Source organism: Neodiprion pinetum, chromosome 6, assembly GCF_021155775.2.
Source record: "Neodiprion pinetum isolate iyNeoPine1 chromosome 6, iyNeoPine1.2, whole genome shotgun sequence".
NCBI classification, from domain to species: domain Eukaryota; kingdom Metazoa; phylum Arthropoda; class Insecta; order Hymenoptera; family Diprionidae; genus Neodiprion; species Neodiprion pinetum.
Window position 1 is genome coordinate 11,626,372 of NC_060237.1, and position 18,117 is coordinate 11,644,488.

Consider the following 18,117-nt stretch of genomic DNA (forward strand, 5'->3'; position numbering starts at 1 on the left):
GAAAAAGTACGTTAAGAAATGAATGAAAAAGAAGAAGATTAGGAGAAGGAAGAAAAGTGGGCGAGGAGAAGAAATCCAGAGTTCTACGATTATATTCGAAATGTCTCACGCGGCGACATAACTCTGGATTTATCAAGTGCGACTTCCCATTATTCACCCTAACACACCCGTTACACATGGACTGGAAACCCCATCTCTCTCGGCTTGGTTCTGTAAAACCGTGGTAGAAGTTCACAGCGGCGTAGATTAGGCAGAGATGTAAATTATCACCGACACTCAAACGTGCTGTTCTGAAATATGTCCATACACGCTAGTAGCAAGCCACTTTTGTCACTTTTTTTCACAACATGGTCACTCGAGTCAACTTTTTTTCTTTATAGCACAGCGTAATACGCCCTCGAGTTTTGTCCAAGTTACAAGTACTCGATGGTTTACGAGTATGTTGTACATTTCGTGATAAAAATTCGTTTTCATCATTTTTTTTTTTTTTTTGTCTACGCCCCGTCAGTTTATGAATACAATTTAGCTCGAAATATATTGTAAGAAAGTCTTCTATTTATATAGTAATACGGTATATGTTTGAAATTTCAGATTCGTTGCCACGTATCATACGTATTATACATATACTTAGGAGCTTATTCGAAAGTGACGATGACATGGCATTAATGTCTGAACCGTCAAAGATGAATAATTCCGATTTAGAAGGTCATCCTGATCGAAAGTTCGTCGATTTATGATCCTCGTTTCTTTATTTTGGAAACTATTTTTTCAATGTCTGTATAGACTCTGATATCGAGAGGTTCTGAAAATTACTATTCTTTTGGAAAGATGTAGATTACAAATACAATCTAAATTTGAAATTAGTTTTCGATTTTTTCCAGGAACTGCTGGATCTTTGGTGAAAAATAGCAGGTCCGACTTGCAGATGAAATGTGGCTGTAGATGAGATTTTAAAAGTATTTGATTTTTCAGGAAATTAAATTTCGAAAGGTTGTTTGGAATCGCGATTAGATCGTACGATATCAGAATTACGTATTATAAAACACTTGAAAACGACGGCGTTAAAACATTATCTCGAAAAACAGATTATAAATTACAGCAATACGGAAAAACGATATCTTTCATTTGTGTTCGGATTCTCCCTAAAACTTTTTTCCGTTTCTAAAACGTAACCGTGACGTATTTTTATACTTTCTCGCTGAATTTCTGCCCCGGTATTTTTTTTTGCCTCGCCCATGTCATACAGCTGCAATTACAATGGGAAATATTAGATTTCCAACGGAAAAAAACGACGGTAAGATAACAATCCGGTTTTCGATTAAAATTTTTAAAAAAGAAAAAAAAATAAATAAACAAAGTCAGTAATGTGCGAATTACCCGCTACCCGTAGCCCTGCTGATAAACGCAGCTCTCCAATCGTCAAACTATCTGCACGCTCCTCACGTGTGCCACGCATTCTCACTCTCTCATCCTCGCCTTTCCCACACGCACAAATCGTCGACGAGGTTGAGTTCGCTGTAGGTAGGCGCATACCGTTGCTGGCAGGGTAGCGGCGGCTGAGTATCTTCGGGATAAAAACGACCATTATTTTTATCTTAATCGCGGCGCGGCGCCCAGTCAACTGGCACATGCGGCGGTCACCTGGTGGCGAAAATTACCCTCTTCCTGGGGTGACTCTGACTCTCGCGTTGCGATTGCACGCTCGTGGGGTGCAGAGGTGGAGCGGAGTGGAGCGCCGGACGTTTAAGATAACCGCGACAAACAATTCCGATGCGTAAGTGCCCGGAGAGCGGGAACATGGCACCCGGTGCTCGGGCTCAAACGAGTTCCGACCATCGGGGTCTCCTGCATCAGGTAGGCTGGCAGTCTGGCAGGAAGGCGGATTGGTACGTGGGTATAATGTATACTTATGCACCGTCGTGTAACCCGACTCATCTCGGACCTTGGACTTTTCGACGCTGGGGATCCACTCTCCGCTCAATAGAAACAAGTTCGGATGCAGTCGGTGTAGAGTTCGCGTCAATTGCGCTTCTTTATCCGCGACTATTTTCACATCGACTAGTTCCGACCGTAGAAACTTGCGCTGTCTAACAATGAAGACGTAAGTAGAACACTTTTAGCGAGTATAACTTCAGTGTTGTTCAATGGCTACCATTGACAAAGCGAACCATTCGGTATTGAATAATAGTATCCAGATTTCCCCGTAATCGAGATCACGGTCCAGAGATTAGGCATGAGATAATGGGTGATTAACCGTGACGACAGGTATCTGGGTCCTTGGGTTTTGTGACGGGGAACCCATCTGTCAGCTATCGACTTCGGAGTAACTGAGTTAGGAAAAACGAACGATGCTCTCCCTTTGAAACCCCAACGCCCCGATACACGGTGCAAGGACTGACCCTGCCACCACCTTTCGACGTCGGTAGCATCGGCTTCGGTGCACCCTGTTCTAGCTGCCAGATGACGCTCGTGTACCTGCATACTCACCGACACATTGTTGAGAGATCAGGTTGAGACGCGAGGACGCATGCATTTAACCGATTTGTACCTGCAAAGGTGTGTGAAAGGAGGCATATCTGTAATCGCATCATCCGCAGTTGAGGATGGTCGTTAGGCACGACCGCACTTTCGAACCCCTTGTAGATTCGTCATCGCGAAAAACGTGGCCGACACAGGAGTTGTCTTTCTTTCTTTCTAACTTGCTGGTATTCTTTTTCCTGCTTTCGTTGGAAGTCGTCCTTCGTCATTCGCGTCATTATTTCTATATAGTCGAAACTTTTGTATAGGTTTGGTACAAACTTTCGCGACTTGATGGAATTTTCAAGAATTAAAGGCATTCTTCTTCACCCAAATATAGCACGAGGTTGAAGTTAGTAACGAAACATTGGGGAAAAAATTTGATATTTTCTTAATTTATAGTGATTTTTAAGGAAACGAGATATCAAAATATGAGTGTGCTTTGTTTTATTACGGTTTAATAAATTTCAGACAGTTCCAAAATTATGAAATAACTGTTTTTTCTCGGCATGAATCGTTACGATAACGTTACTAACTTCAATATGATGCTATAGCTTGTTTTGCGTTGTTCAGAATTTTGCCAACTTCTTACTCGAAGCTGGTACACTACACTTGGAATTTAGAAGAATCACGGCCAATCTCGAGGACAAGATACGCAAAGCGATGGCGTCTCACGCCTCAGGCTCTCCAACTCCAATTTTAGATCCACTTAGATTTTCTGTCGCAAGTTTGTACGAATGCCGGATAAAAACCGAGCGCGCGTCCTTCGGCGCGCATTATTCAGATCCGAAAAAACGCGATACGAGTCAGCTCAGACACGGCTCGAGAATTTTTGCGCCAGAGATTTTCCGATACCAAGAATCTTAGTCCGAGACGAAGAGTCTTTCGGTTGGGAAGAGAAAAGTAATATATACCGCGCTTTTTGTTATTCCAGGATACTCGAATTATCATACTTTTCATCGGTCATTTCTTCACGTGAATCACATTACCTAGTTGGACAGAAAAAGTTTCCGTTTTATACGTGTAACATATGGCAAATGATTTTGGTCATCGCGATGTAATGAAATTTCCTTTGCGTTAATAACCAGGGATTCTTCTGATCGGTAAAACTTTCGAGAGTATCTTTCTCTTACTTGTACCCTTCCATTTTATTCATCTCCTCGCATGGAAATAATTGTTAATCGCAGCGATGGCTATAATTTATTTATTTCGCGTAATCGCACCGTGTGCGCATATAAACACGCACACGTTGATACGTTATTATCATTATCGTACTCCTCGTACCCGAGGCTGTCCCCATAATGTCTGGTTTTAATCTCAGCTCGGCGGCGTTGGTGCATGCAGTTACGTGATCTTGCCTGCTCGATGCTCGCCGTCGAGCGTATTTCAATTTTCGAAATCGATAAATTTCTCTGAACGCCAGGGCAATATTGAAAAACGGCCAATTAAACCACGCAGCGCACTGCAGGACTCGAAGCATGCAGCGGCGGTCTGACCGACCGTCTAGTCCGTCTGTTCGTTCGTCCGTTTATTCGTCCGCAACATAGACTTGCTGCCGCTGTTGCTGCTGCTGCTGCTGCTGTTGCTGCTGTTGCTGCAAGGTCCGACTTGGTTGACTTTCACCGCGAGGAATGATTATTACGAAACCCACCGCTCTCGCACTCACTCTTCCACCCCGCATGTTCGTTCCTAGGTGCATTAAGCCTACACACATGCGTGTATCACACTCCCATGACCAGCCAGTCATATCCAGCAGCCAGGCCTTACCACCGGTACAGGTAGCCGCGCGATCATTCTTTCTCCGTGTTACATGTGAAAGTATCCTTTCCTTTATCTCCCCCTCCTCTCCATATGAGCTATACACGATAGCTACCAAACCACCTTCAATCGCACGGACGCACCGGATTCACTGTATTTGTGCAATACTTGTATACACCGTCTTCGCTTATGGTTGTTGTATCATCGTACTGCCGTATAACGGGTAATGCGTGCACGAGCTCTGGGCGACACCGGGTTTCAGGACGTCAATCACACTCCGAAAGGTCGTGTGAACATGGATACGGATATAAATCTATATGTATATGTATATGTATAGTATATATACTATACGTGTACAGGTACTATACGTTCTTGTACCGGTATCAACGTGTTATGGGGAAATACCGACGAGACAAAATTACGTTGACTTGCATACGTGCAGTGTGTTTTTGTATTGTGAATCGGATTTTTATACAAACACCCATTCTTATTTTCCCAGTCGCATGTAAAGTCGAATATCATATATTTATATTAAACGAATAATTAGTAAGTATGGTTGACATATATAAACATGATTGATAAAAGTCACGACTAAACCAAGAATGAAAGTCTTGTATGAAAATATAAATATGAATTGAAGAGACAGTTTGATGTGACATATACCTATAAAGAAATCACGATCTTACTTATCCGTCAATTTTCTCGAATAACACGAAACAGTTTTTGTTAAATACCTACGTAAAAACTTGAAATTGATCTTTTTCAAATCCTTTATATTTGTTGCTGTAAATTTTTTGGTTTATTATTCCGAATTAAGAGCAACAAACTTTCTTTTCCCTTTACTATTTCATACAGTCTTTTTCCGGCTTGTAGATACAATTTGTTTGATGGAAAAAAATAGTTTCCTGCTAATCTGAAAGACACGGTACAAAGTCAGTACCTATGTTGTTATTCTTCATTTATCTTTGCTGAGAGGTTAATTACAACCGATACTACACTGATAATCGCGAAACGTTATTGAGGGAGTGCATTTGCCGCAGCACTGAGCGAACGTCTATAATATTACACGCATATACGTGGGCAATTTTGGAGATCGGAAAAATTTTTATTGGGATGCCCCCCCAAATCTATTCCGAGTCCTTAAAAAAAACCTGTGTAAAGTTTTAAGCTTCTACGTCAACTGGAACCCGTGCGTCTAAACTCCGAAAGTTTTAAATGTAAAATACCTGTAGTTTTTATAACCAGTTTGTTATTTCGTCTTGTATGACTTTGGTATAAATCAAGGTATAAATCAAGGGACCGATTCGAAACTTGGCAGAGTTGTTGCTTATAATGATGAAGGTGTCAAAAAGGTGATGAAAAGTTCAAAAAGGGTCCGACTTGTTTGTAAGAGGTTGGTGTTTTGTGAAGAGATTGTTTGTAAAGAGGAATGTAATATTCTGGTGACTGTAGTGTCACTTTTATTCTCAGCGATCTTCATAACATGAAACTGCATTTTCGAAGCATCGTAGGAAATTATGCGGTTATTACAAACTCGTTGCAATGTGTCGACAAAATTAAAATCCGCATATTTGATTGGGTCGTTCGCAGGGTTGATTGAGGTTCATTGCGATGAAGAAAAAAGTCATGATGCGCTTATTGCGTATTTCATTGATCGTATAGAAGTCGTTACACGGTGTAATCTTGATTACCATAGCCCGCAATACCCACTATAGTTAAAATTGCTGATTTTGAACAGCGGGCACAATATTAGGTGCGTCTAGATTGAGATAATCTGTAGGCGAATCTATGCGCAGTGTCGCCTCTACAAAAATATTGAGAAAATCGAACTTTTCCTCAGCAATTTTCGTGTCTGTAATTTGCCGCCTGCGAAAGCTATGCGAGTAATGCAATAATGGTAATAATAATAAAACTAATAATAGTTATAATCAAAACGCAATGATATAACTATACATAATAAGGTTTGGAACGATATGAAAGGAAACAAAAAATGGGGGTCGATTGTAATAACTAGCCCTGCGCTGCGAGACGTCGAAAAAATGTCTATTATTCAAGGAGCGAGCCTTGCACCATACATATATAATATATATATATCTATATGTAGAGTAGGTGTATTCTTACCCGCGTTCGCCCTCGCAGAGAAGAGCGAAATCGGCTTCGCGCAGTCCACATTAACTGCGAGCGGTTTCGGGTTGTTCGAATTTCAAAAGGCTATTTTTAAATTCGTACCCTGCAAGGTCCGGATCGTTGCCACTGCAGGAACAACGACGAAGACGAAGAACGCGGCGTTTTTCAGTTGTACCGGTCTATACGGACGTCAGATAAATCCTGAACAAGCCTCGGCCAACGAGAAGAAAGCCCTAAATTAATCGGAAATAAAATTTGTCTCCCGGGCGACAGCGCGACACGAGCCGCACGAGATGAGAATTAGAGGAAAAGCGACGCTCCGACCGTCTCGATGGCCCCTGAACTTGAAACGCCGTCTGAGCTTCGTATCGCGCTTTGTATACGAGCCTAGAGTCGGTCCTATAGACGAAAAAATATAGTCGTTGATTTTTAGACACTTTTACTTGTTTTTTTTAATCGCCGCTTTTTTAGGCTTACCTATAATACTCGTTTTATATTCTTGTAAATTATACAGGGTTGTCTTCGTGGGTGGTAGCGTCATTTTTCTGGTAATACATTCGTAGAGATAATTCCAGTCGGATACTTAGTATTCAATGATTATTTAAATTCTGATATTAATTATTACATGTTTCCGGTCTAAATTGAAAGCAAAACGATTAGTATTTTTACCAGTGTGTCTTTTGTGTAACACGGGTCACGAACAAAAAAAAAAAAAAAACTAAAAATTGCACGGACCACAAAGACGATACTATTTTCAACCGTAGTTCTTGTTTCGAGTCAGTCGGAATTGTACGGATTTTCAACTTGACTATGAATGGCTTTGAGCGATTATTGGGTGTAACATTTCTCCCGAAGAATCTGTTTCCAAAAATTTGACGAAAAACTGTTTTTAAGGTAATTTTCGGATCGATACGAAGAAACTTGATACAATATTACAAACAAGTATCCAACGATGGGTTGATGTTAAAAATATTTCGGAGCTAAACGAACCTGAGAGCGCGATTCTATAATTTTTTTACCACGTACAATGCAATAAAATGCTTATACCCGCGATAAATTTACCCCTTCGAATCTATGTAGCCATTTTTGGCCAAAGGATCGAACAATCTATCTCTACCCGTCAATATATGGTATTCTCGAAGGACTCCGGGGTTCTACAGATCGTCTGTTAATTCGTTGGCTGACTATGACTAAACTCCTCGTCGATCTTTCCCGCGTTGGTATATGTATAGGTATGTACGGACGCATGGCCGAGCGAGAAAAATGTGGAGAATTCCTGTGCATCGTAAAAAATTGACCGCACACACACACACATATATATATATTGATCACGTACGCATGGGTGTACGCATGTATACGTTTAGCGCCAAAAGCGACATGAGCCAACTAAAATAAAGATGCTTCGTCTCGGCTGTAATGCGGACGAGCTGGTAGGTTACGGGGGAACAACCGCCTACTTTACGACTCTTCGCCATGGCTCCATAGAATTTCCGATCAGACCCTCTCGCTCCTTTTTCCCACACGCGTGTTATACCTGTTATATTATACTCCGGACCGTGGCTTACATTAAACGCACAGACGGACGCACACGAACACGCGTGCCGTTCATGCACGCAACTTCCTATACGGTACGGTATGATTCATTCTGATTTCTGTCTACGTATGCAACCGAGGACGTTGGAATACTGAGACAATGAACAATCGTATCGGTAATCGATCGCTGTAGCTGCGTTATCGTTTTCGAAAAATAATAAGAACAAGGTGATCCTGATGATTCTGAATAATTGGGAATTACAGTCGAGAAGTATACTATACCGGTACTGGTTATGACTCGGAAAAAGTTACAGGGGATTCAACTTTGACATTAGTCGTAAATACTCTGCTGCAAAAGAAGGGCGTAAGGTGTTGATCGAATAATTTTAGGATTCACCTTTCGTAAACTTCGATTCCTGTGTTTTGTCGCTCGAGATTCGTATTATTCTCGCCATTTTTTCATGCTCAAGGAATGCGTCGGCGCAGCGGCCGCGTACTTTACGTCCACATCTTGTTGCCGGTATTTCAGTTCAGTTATTTGAATATAAAAAGTTTATGAATAATCTCATTAACTGCGAAAGATCTTAAATGCTGGAAACATCGAGTGTCTGGTAATGCACGAGTATTAGTATTTTATACATCATATAAGACTGTCTGGAATGGAGGAGGCAAAAGCCTACTGCTTTCTTTCTCTCAGCTGCAGAAAAATAATTAGTCTCGAATGAAAAACTAGACGCTAAGGGAAACTTTCTAAAACTTATGAATTACGTTCTCCGGTAATTTCCATGGTGAATACCTAATCCTTATTTCACTTTGTGAAATATCGTATAAGGGCTATTCCGCGTCAACCGGATCAGTCATCTCTCAGATATTTTTTTAATTTGGCATGTGGATTGTGTGGGACGAGTTAGATTTTTGTGCCAAAGCGCGAATCTCATAATGCAAAATTCGATTTTTTATTAACAATAACAAATTAGACTCCCATTTTTTTCAAAAATTCATAACTTCGGCAAAAAATTAGATACAATATATTTTTTTTTTTCAAATTACGCGGAAAGCTCCATAGAATTTAAAAAAAAATACGAAATGGTAAAAACAAGTTGTTATCAATTGTTTATTTAACAATTAATTTTTCAAAGATTTTCAAAACAGTGACTGACACGATCAAAAAATTTTTTTAAAATTCTGACATGTTCCTTGAACTGTACTACAACCTGTGAATTAATTCCAGAGGGGTGTTTTTCTTCGTTTTCGAGTAAAAAATCATTAAAGGTGTCGATGCGCATGAAATTGCGGCCCGCCGAGTCTCTACGTCATGGCGGGCGGCCGGTTGCCGTCCACCGCTACACCGCGGTGGCGTCGCAGCGTTATTTTAGAGTCATTTTCACGATGTAGGACATGATTGAAGAATCTGAAAAAAATACTGTACCTTCACAAGGCCTGCTCAAAGCGATAAGTGAAGTTTCAGGAATGTGTTTTTCACCGTTTTTTTATTACAGAGATTCAAAATAACGGTTACACACCATGAGAGTGCACATAAATGATAATAATTACATAACTTGCTACTTATTTTAAAATAAAAACACATTCTTGAAACTTCACTTATCGCTTTGAGCAGGCCTTGTGAAGGTACAGTATTTTTTTCAGATTCTTCAATCATGTCCTACATCGTGAAAATGACTCTAAAATAACGCTGCGACGCCACCGCGGTGTAGCGGTGGACGGCAACCGGCCGCCCGCCATTACGTAGAGACTCGGCGGGCCGCAATTTCATGCGCATCGACACCTTTAATGATTTTTTACTCGAAAACGAAGAAAAACACCCCTCTGGAATTAATTCACAGGTTGTAGTACAGTTCAAGGAACATGTCAGAATTTTAAAAAAATTTTTTGATCGTGTCAGTCACTGTTTTGAAAATCTTTGAAAAATTAATTGTTAAATAAACAATTGATAACAACTTGTTTTTACCATTTCGTATTTTTTTTTAAATTCTATGGAGCTTTCCGCGTAATTTGAAAAAAAAAAATATATTGTATCTAATTTTTTGCCGAAGTTATGAATTTTTGAAAAAAATGGGAGTCTAATTTGTTATTGTTAATAAAAAATCGAATTTTGCATTATGAGATTCGCGCTTTGGCACAAAAATCTAACTCGTCCCACACAATCCACATGCCAAATTAAAAAAATATCTGAGAGATGACTGATCCGGTTGACGCGGAATAGCCCATAAGTGTTGGCTTAAAATTGATTTTTCATGAAATTCTACACTACCCCATTATACAGAATTTTAATGGGATTATGAGTATAATAATCGCGAAAACTGACAAATAATTGTACGTTGACGAAATAAATTCATTGTTGTAAGTAAATCAGTAGTTGTTGTGTGATCTAATAGAAATTGATTCGATTCGAAGAAAGAATTGCTCAATTTCTAAGTTTTGAGTAAGACTAATTGTAAGTTGTGTTCACCTTACTTGAATTATCTTATATTTGGTCGAATTAAGACTAGAACTACCAAGATAAAATGTAACGTGAAATAGGAATCTTTAAATGAAATTGTATAACCGGTCATTTTGACTGGTATGGTTGTTCTAGTGTCGAACGAACGTTCAGTATGTAAGTCGACGCACAAGTACACTGATTGTGAGTCGATTAGAGTAATGATTTTTTTTTCTCACAGTGTGGCTGAATTGTCACAGTCGACCGAACAATTAAACCAAATGTAACAAACGTTGAACATTGCGTTAATTCTTGATGTGGGCCAGTAGTAGAAGGCATCATGACCTCGGGCAATCATGTGTAAAACCTGTTGTCAGATGGTCCCTTAATATCTGCGGACGGAGAGTCGATTTCGAAAAAACTTGGCATAACGCAGCGCGGCTTGAGTTGGGAACTCTGTGATATATTGCATAATTCCGCGTAAAGTTGGGTCGGAACTTTGTCTATGAAGGAGAAGCATATTTTCGCGTGTTCATTAATTCATACACGAGGAGTAAATCTTGTGTTTTCGTCGTCGTCGTTTATCTTTACAGGTGGCGGTGCGGCGATTGCGGGATATGAGTACGAGAATGCATGCCGTGTAAAAAGCCGGACGAAACGTCCGATTTGGTAAACTCTCGACGATGATAAGCCGAAGCACGAGGAAAACACAGAGAGAGAGAGAGGGAGACCTAAACTCTGCGCAACCGCGACGAGACGGGAGAAAACCATTTCCGAGTTTTAGTTTTAGCCAATTCTTTCATCGAAACTCTGAAAGGCTAAAAGTCTGGACTGAAAGAGAAGCTCCTTCGTCGTCGGCCCACTTGGCGAAACGCGAGGCTGCCGCCTAGCGCCCGACGCTCAGAGCGGGGCGGAGGACATCTTAAATTTTTCACCAAGCCCTGTGCAAGCCGAGGCACTCCTGTATTTCACTGAAGTCTGCAATTTCGAGGTTGCATCTTAGCGCGGCCCCAACTCCTCGCGCTCTCTTTCTCTCTCTCCCCATCCGCGAGAGAAGAAGAGGTCTTTGCCCGCTTAAGAAGAACTCGTCGTCGTCGTCGTCGTCATCGTCGTCTCTCCTATATTTTGGCACTCTAAAATTTCGCGCTCGGTCCCTTCGCTCTCTCTCTTTCACCCTGTCTTGCCCTCCCCTCCCTCCTTCCGTCTTTCCTCCCGCCCCTCGGGCGGTATCTTCTCCCCTCTCCTCTTCTCTCCTATTCTCTCCTCTTCTCTCCTCTCCTCTCCTCTCCTCTCCTCTCCTCTCCTCTTCTCTTCTCTTCTTTCCTTTCCTTTCGAGGCAAAGAATGGCGGCTCCGGTGTACGTACGGCGGGCGAGACGTCGACCAGACCTTGGGTTCGAGCGAGAGAGCGACGGAGAGATAAAGAGGGAGAGTGAGAAGGTGGGGGCGGGGGAGGGGGAGGGAGCACGCGCGTCGTATTGATCCTCCAGGAGTCCCTCTCCACATAGCGCGCGCTCGTTGGTGTCGCTGGCGTCGTCGCAGCTAGGCGAACCTTTTTTATAACTTTCTCCCTCTCCCTCGCCCTCTTCCGTTTTGTCTCTCTTTCCCTTCCGCCAGGGTTAGATAGGCGGACGGAGGTACAAGGCGCAGCTATGTATACCCACCACCTCCGCACACTTTGGCGATTTCGCGAGAGGCGCCCCTGGCTTCCAGCTCTTCGAGAGTGGGTATCGTCGCGACGAGGGGGTGAGAATAGGAGGCGATCCTCCCGTTGTCCCTGCGGACGTCGGAGCCCTGCGTGCAACACCCAGCTTCGAAAATCATTTTTATTCTTTTTTTTTTTTTGCCAATAGAAACGCTCGTTGTACGCAACTCGAGGATTAAACTTACACCTAACCGTCACTTGCGACGATATCCGAGGAGCTTACATCGCGCCGTTGCGAGGAGATTTGACGCGGCGATTGCACACGGATTTTATGAAACTTATATACACCGCGACCCGTTACGCCTGTAGGCGGAGACCGTTTTTCAACACTGATTGTTTTCGCAATTAGCCTTGGAAGAGAAAATCTTGATCATCGAGTGGAAAGATTACAGTACGACGGTCGTTATTCCTATTGAAGTACCTGCGAACGGCAACCGAAATCTTTTGAAAACCAGTCGATGAATAGTGTTATTTTTAATCGCGAGTGATTGTACAGTGTAGAACCTCATAATAATGTTTCGACTTCGTCCTGATATTTCGACAGATTTTCGAAAACGTTCGTTACAGATTCTCGGTAATCGAAATTTCTCGAACCGTATTATAATTTGAGTATTTAAAAAATATATCTCATGATTATTCTTACGACGCGACGATGCTAATGATACGTCAGGAATTTCGACTGAAATTTGTACACCCATAATCCGTATAATAATTATAGTCCCCGAGAATGTGTCAAATATATAATAAATTAAATAATTAATTAGCGAAAGCGTATCTAGTGGCACACTTCACAGCATATAATACATTCACTTACATTTTTACAATATGTATGTATATGTTTTTTCTTACGTAGATATATTATACGTCACATGAGCGATCACAACGACGAGACTTGTCAGTTGCAGTTTAATGGATCCCAGTGGAACGCGTGTTTTTAAAATTTGTAGCGTTTATAGTTCGAAGTTTACAGTATAGGATAACGGTGCTCGAGATGCTTCTCCTCGGTTGTAATGGATATACTAATAAATTTCTAAACGATCCCATTCATCCGCTCTCCTCAACGAATCGGGCTAATCTTTACCTCGGATCGCTGGCAGCCGTTTTACTATATTACTCAAAATGGCGCGTTAATAAAGATGCCGATGTATCGCTCCAGTTTGTTAAAATTTCTTCCACACATCCACAGGGTTCGTACGCACAGGGAAAACCTGGAAAACCGGGAAAACTCAGGGAGTTTCTTACAGTAGGAAAAAGTCAGGGAATTTCGAAAATAAGACTGGAAAATTAAGTTTCTTGAAGAAATAAACTCGTTCTTATACGTACATTACTTGGTATCAAACCTCCTTTCGTTTTTTTCTTACTCAAAATCGCTGGCTGTTTGTAAATTAGTATTCGGACAGTGAATTAATTACCAGGTAATATTGAAGGTATTAGTATTAATATGCAAAAAAAATTGTTATTAATCAGCGGCATATTTCTTGGAAGGTTACTGAAAAAAATTCTATTTCCAGGCTGGAACACCTGGAATAGTCAGGGAATTTCGGGTTCCAAAAAGCATACGAACCCTGATTCATTGGAACAAGACGACAGACGCTCGTCTGTTGCTTTCTACAACGTTGAAGCACATTAATCGTTCAATTCCAAATTCAACACATGGCAGCAGTTACGTATTTACACCAGACTCGATATTTAGGTATTACGATAAAATTCGAATTCGACCGCATTTTCAGATGCTGTGCAACGTGCCGAAATCCAGACCTTTCCGTGCGACGAGCGGGTCGAAATTCGTCGTTGTTCGTAACCATAAATCGAGACGTTTTAGAGGCAATTTGAAAACGGCTATAGACAGGCTGTTCGATTTTACGAAGTGCACAAGGTCTTGATTGTGCGGCTGCGTGGTATGGCCGGCGTTCGATAAATCATAAAACATCGAATTGATCATTCGAAGACATGCCGGGTTGTATGATCGAAATCGCCGCATGCGTGCGTGTGTGTGTGCGGTGCTGCACGATGACACGAGTTCATTGCCCTCGGAAAGCCTTCGGGAACAAAAATCCCAAAGTATGGAGAACTCGATGAAGCCTCTCTGATATCCGATTTAAAACCAGGTTTACTCACTGAATTTTAGGAAACAGTCCTATCGGAGTCTAGAAAGGTGCTAAAATGTCACCGGGACACGTCGTAGCTTCAACCATACAATAGCGCAATGAATTGTAACCCGTTCAGGGTGTCTGAAACTTCGGCGACCGTACAACGGTCGCCGAGAATGACTCGCGAATATCGCTTACTAACTGTAAGTTTTTTAATTTCACTCCTTGATTTCACAGGTCGATGGTGTTTTCCCTTTACCCAAGCATAACTGCGCCGGCGCCTCCGGTTCCCGCGCTTCTCGTCCCATCGCTCGCACACCTATGGATATGATTATTATATGCATGTGTAGGTGTAGAAAAGCGATCGCGCTTAGGAGCCTTTCGGCAATAAATATCGAAGCGTGCCAAATGCGAGGGTGATCCCTGCCGCCGCTGCTGCAGGCACTCCGAAACGTCTACAAAAGGGTCGACGCGACCGGATTGATCGTTGACCCGGGTCTAATGAACCGAGCTCTCGACGTTGTGTGCACGCGTGTGTGTGTGCGCGGGCGTGCGGCAGCAGCAGACTTTTGTTTACTCCAGGGAAAATTGCCAGAGATTTTCACTCAATTTTCGACCGGATAAGTTTCCAGCGACGGCGGCGGCGCTGTTTTCTACTCTTGCCCTTTATGTACGTGGTATACTTGTGCCTGCAATATATAAACATAGGTGTATATATCCTATATATACGTGCGTCTACCGCTGCAGCTCGACTAATTATCGATCGATTGATTGAGCATCCTAATCGGGAAGCTATTGTCGTGCATCGGGGCGATCGAGGTTCGTGCCTGTAATAACTCTCGGCATTTTTGAACACACGATCTCACCTGCGGTGTATTATACGAGTAGCAATTGCGTCATCTAGATGTTTTTTTTTTTTTAAATTTATTTATTTCTTTCTTTAATCGTATATTATTTTGATCTATTGGGCAGTGTCGTACTGCAGTTGGAATTTCACTTTGAAATCTACCACTTTCACATGGTTGACGCACGAGGTGATTGGGGCTGACTCATTTTTAATGATCTTACGTAAACTGTTGTGGTGAGGGGGAAGAAATAAAAAAAGAAAGAAACACGATAAACGAACATCATCCATGCATCTGAAATTTATTCACGCGTTCGAGATATTTATTTATTCGACTTTGCTTTGGTTATACCAGGCATTAGAATCAAGATAGAGTTATATAGATTATCAAATGATAGCAATTTTCGGCTAAATAATAAAGACAAGAAACGTTCGTATTCATTATGCCTACGAGGGAAGTATTTTCAGTAATCTTTTACGGTCGTTGGCGATTATATTTCTTTACCTGTTTTAAACAACTCAATATTATTGAGCGTTTTTTTTTCAGAATCAACTTCTCAGTTTCTTGTATTTTTATTTCTATTTGAATTTTAATCACATTGCATTCGCAATGAATTCTAGATATTTTCACAACGTTTCAAAAATCCTGACATACGGATTTAGGAGGTACATATATGGAGGCTTCCAAAAGTGTCCGTGTTCAACCAAATTCATAAATAATAAAACATGCAAACTGCCGTCATGTGGTACTTTTACTGAGTATGTCAAGTGAAAAAAGTATAATTGGCAATTATAATTCTGAAATATAATAATTCGCGAAACGAATTATGTCCAAGTTTAACGCCTACGTCAAATGTTATACACCAAAATAAAGAATCCGTGTTCGAAAGTGTTGAAGTAAAATGACGTGGGTTAAAGGTACGCGAGTCGCCGATCCATTCGCCAATCGCGACAAAAAGGATAATATAAGAAAAACCGAAGGAAAGAAAGCGTGGTCGCGTTTGCAGACGCAACGTAATTAGTCAGGCTGTTACCGTTGTTGATGGAGAGGTGTGATAATCGAGGTTGTGTCTCATAATACTTAACCAGTACACATTTATTATCTCAGTATAGATAGGTATAGGTGTAGGTATGCGTCATTAGAAACTAACAGCTTTCCGTGTGCTATTTAGAAACGAGGAGACAAAACCATATCGCATTGAAATGGTTTAAATGAAAAAATGTATGCAATCTATGGAGTATTCTAAACCTGTGTCGGCTGACCTTGGCCGTCTCAGATCTGATTTTTATTTTTTTACTGCCACGTCTTAACGAGTCTGAAACGCTTTCTCGCTTTTTGCCTTAAAATCAATTTTATCGACGATTTTTTGAGACCAAAAGAAATTAAGTTTTTCCGAAACAAGAATTGAAGCCTGAAGCTTAAAAATTAATTGCTGAAATTTGACAGTGCAATTTTTTCACTGGTCACTGATTTGCTTTCGGGAATATGCATTGTGAAGATTAGTTGAGTGATGAAAAATTTACAGGAACTAGGAAATAGCTAGAGTTGAACGTGTAATTCGGTTTGGCAGTGTAATGCCCCATATATGATGAGTAAAAGTGTAAGAAACCGCTTGGATACAACAATGAAGCGTATAATAACATTTCCCCATTATCCTGCACACAAACACACACGCGCATATATCGTCGTAATCTCGAAGAACGAGACTCGAAATATAATGTATTTATACCTATAATGTCGAGGATTTGAATTAACGAACTCGGTAATTTGCTTCTTTCAGAAGATCGTTCGCTCCTGGAGTCCGCGAGCAAGATTAGGATCGGTTGGAGCTGAGTCTGGTCTGTATATCTCTCAAGGATCGACTACTAGCGCCTTCAAGGGGATCCTGAGCCTGGCTGGCTGGGCCTTGGAGGGGTAAAAAGTACTAGCAATAAATGGGGACGAAATAGAATCGACCGTACAGCAGAAGAGTGAGAGAGAGTGAGAGAGAGAGAGAGAGAGAGAGAGAGAGAGAAGGAGAGAGAAGAAACGAAGCTGCTGGCTGCTCGACGAAGCCCCGTTGGCGTGTGTTACCCGGTTGTAATGCGATCCAATCCGCAACCTGGAATCCCTCGAAGCTAAAAGTTGGGCGGTCGACGAGCGAGCCTTGATTCGCCCATACTTCGGGACGGTTGGTAGATGGGACAGGGAATATTATTTTTTATTATTTTTTTTTTTAATCTCATCTCTTGGACAAAGTCGCGTCTCTTCCTCGCGTCCTTCTCGTTGCCACTCGCTCAGCGTTGGCCATCTTGGAGGAGATCGTACGACGAGGACTACTCGATGACATAAGCATGAAGAACCTGCAGTGACGCTCTCGCCTTCGCCATCCGCCCCCTTCGACACCCCAGGATTTCGTTGACGGGGCAATTATGATCATGGCCACCGTTAAAATGGCGGACAAGATGCTTTTCTTAGTCATATGCCCGATCGTGTTATACCTGAGAACTACGCGCGGCGAACAAGGTAAGAGCCATAATCGATTATATACCATTAACTTTTTTCCACACTGCCTCCTCTCTTTCCCTCTAATAGGTACACCGTCAATTGCTATAGCCACTCGGGTATCGATTCCTATGGAGGTTTCGTTCCGAGGATAGACTCACCGAGTGGATTAGAAACCCTTGAAATGGTCATCAATTTATGTTCCGAGACACTTTTTTTTCTCTCTTTCCTAAATCAATAATTGTCCAACGGAAGTTTCTTTTTTGCTTTCTTCGTTTGACCGGCAAGCGTATTGAACTTTTGTTTTAGTCAAACCGTTACTAACACTGAGATCTTGTTTGTGAATTTTACCATCAACTCAAAGACCATATTTATACACTGCATCTCTAATATATGTATATTGGCAGTGAATAGCAATTGTTTGTTTTAAATTTACTTTCAGGTCAAATTTATTTACATCTTGAATTCATTCTTAACAGCAGGAAACTTTGTCACCTCAACGTCGTTTATGTTTTCAGTTTATTTCGAGCTCCGAATTGATTTCTTCAAATTTAAACTTTAAGAATTTAAATAACTCCTACTAGTAGACGAAGAAGTGTTACTGAGTTAAATGTTGACT

The 18,117-nt window shown here is 41.4% G+C and overlaps 1 protein-coding gene across 12 annotated transcripts in view; it reads left to right on the forward strand.

The window, feature by feature from the left end:
- The window catches only part of Eph (Eph receptor tyrosine kinase), a 167,863-nt gene that overhangs the window by 38,700 nt on the left and 111,046 nt on the right, over positions 1-18,117 (forward strand). For all 12 annotated transcript variants that reach the window (XM_046630807.2, XM_069136936.1, XM_069136939.1 and 9 more), the window contains exon 2: positions 16,795-17,519. In XM_046630807.2, the coding sequence (XP_046486763.1) occupies positions 17,426-17,519 (94 nt within the window). In that variant the 5' untranslated portion in view covers positions 16,795-17,425. The remainder of the gene's footprint in view (positions 1-16,794; positions 17,520-18,117) is intronic.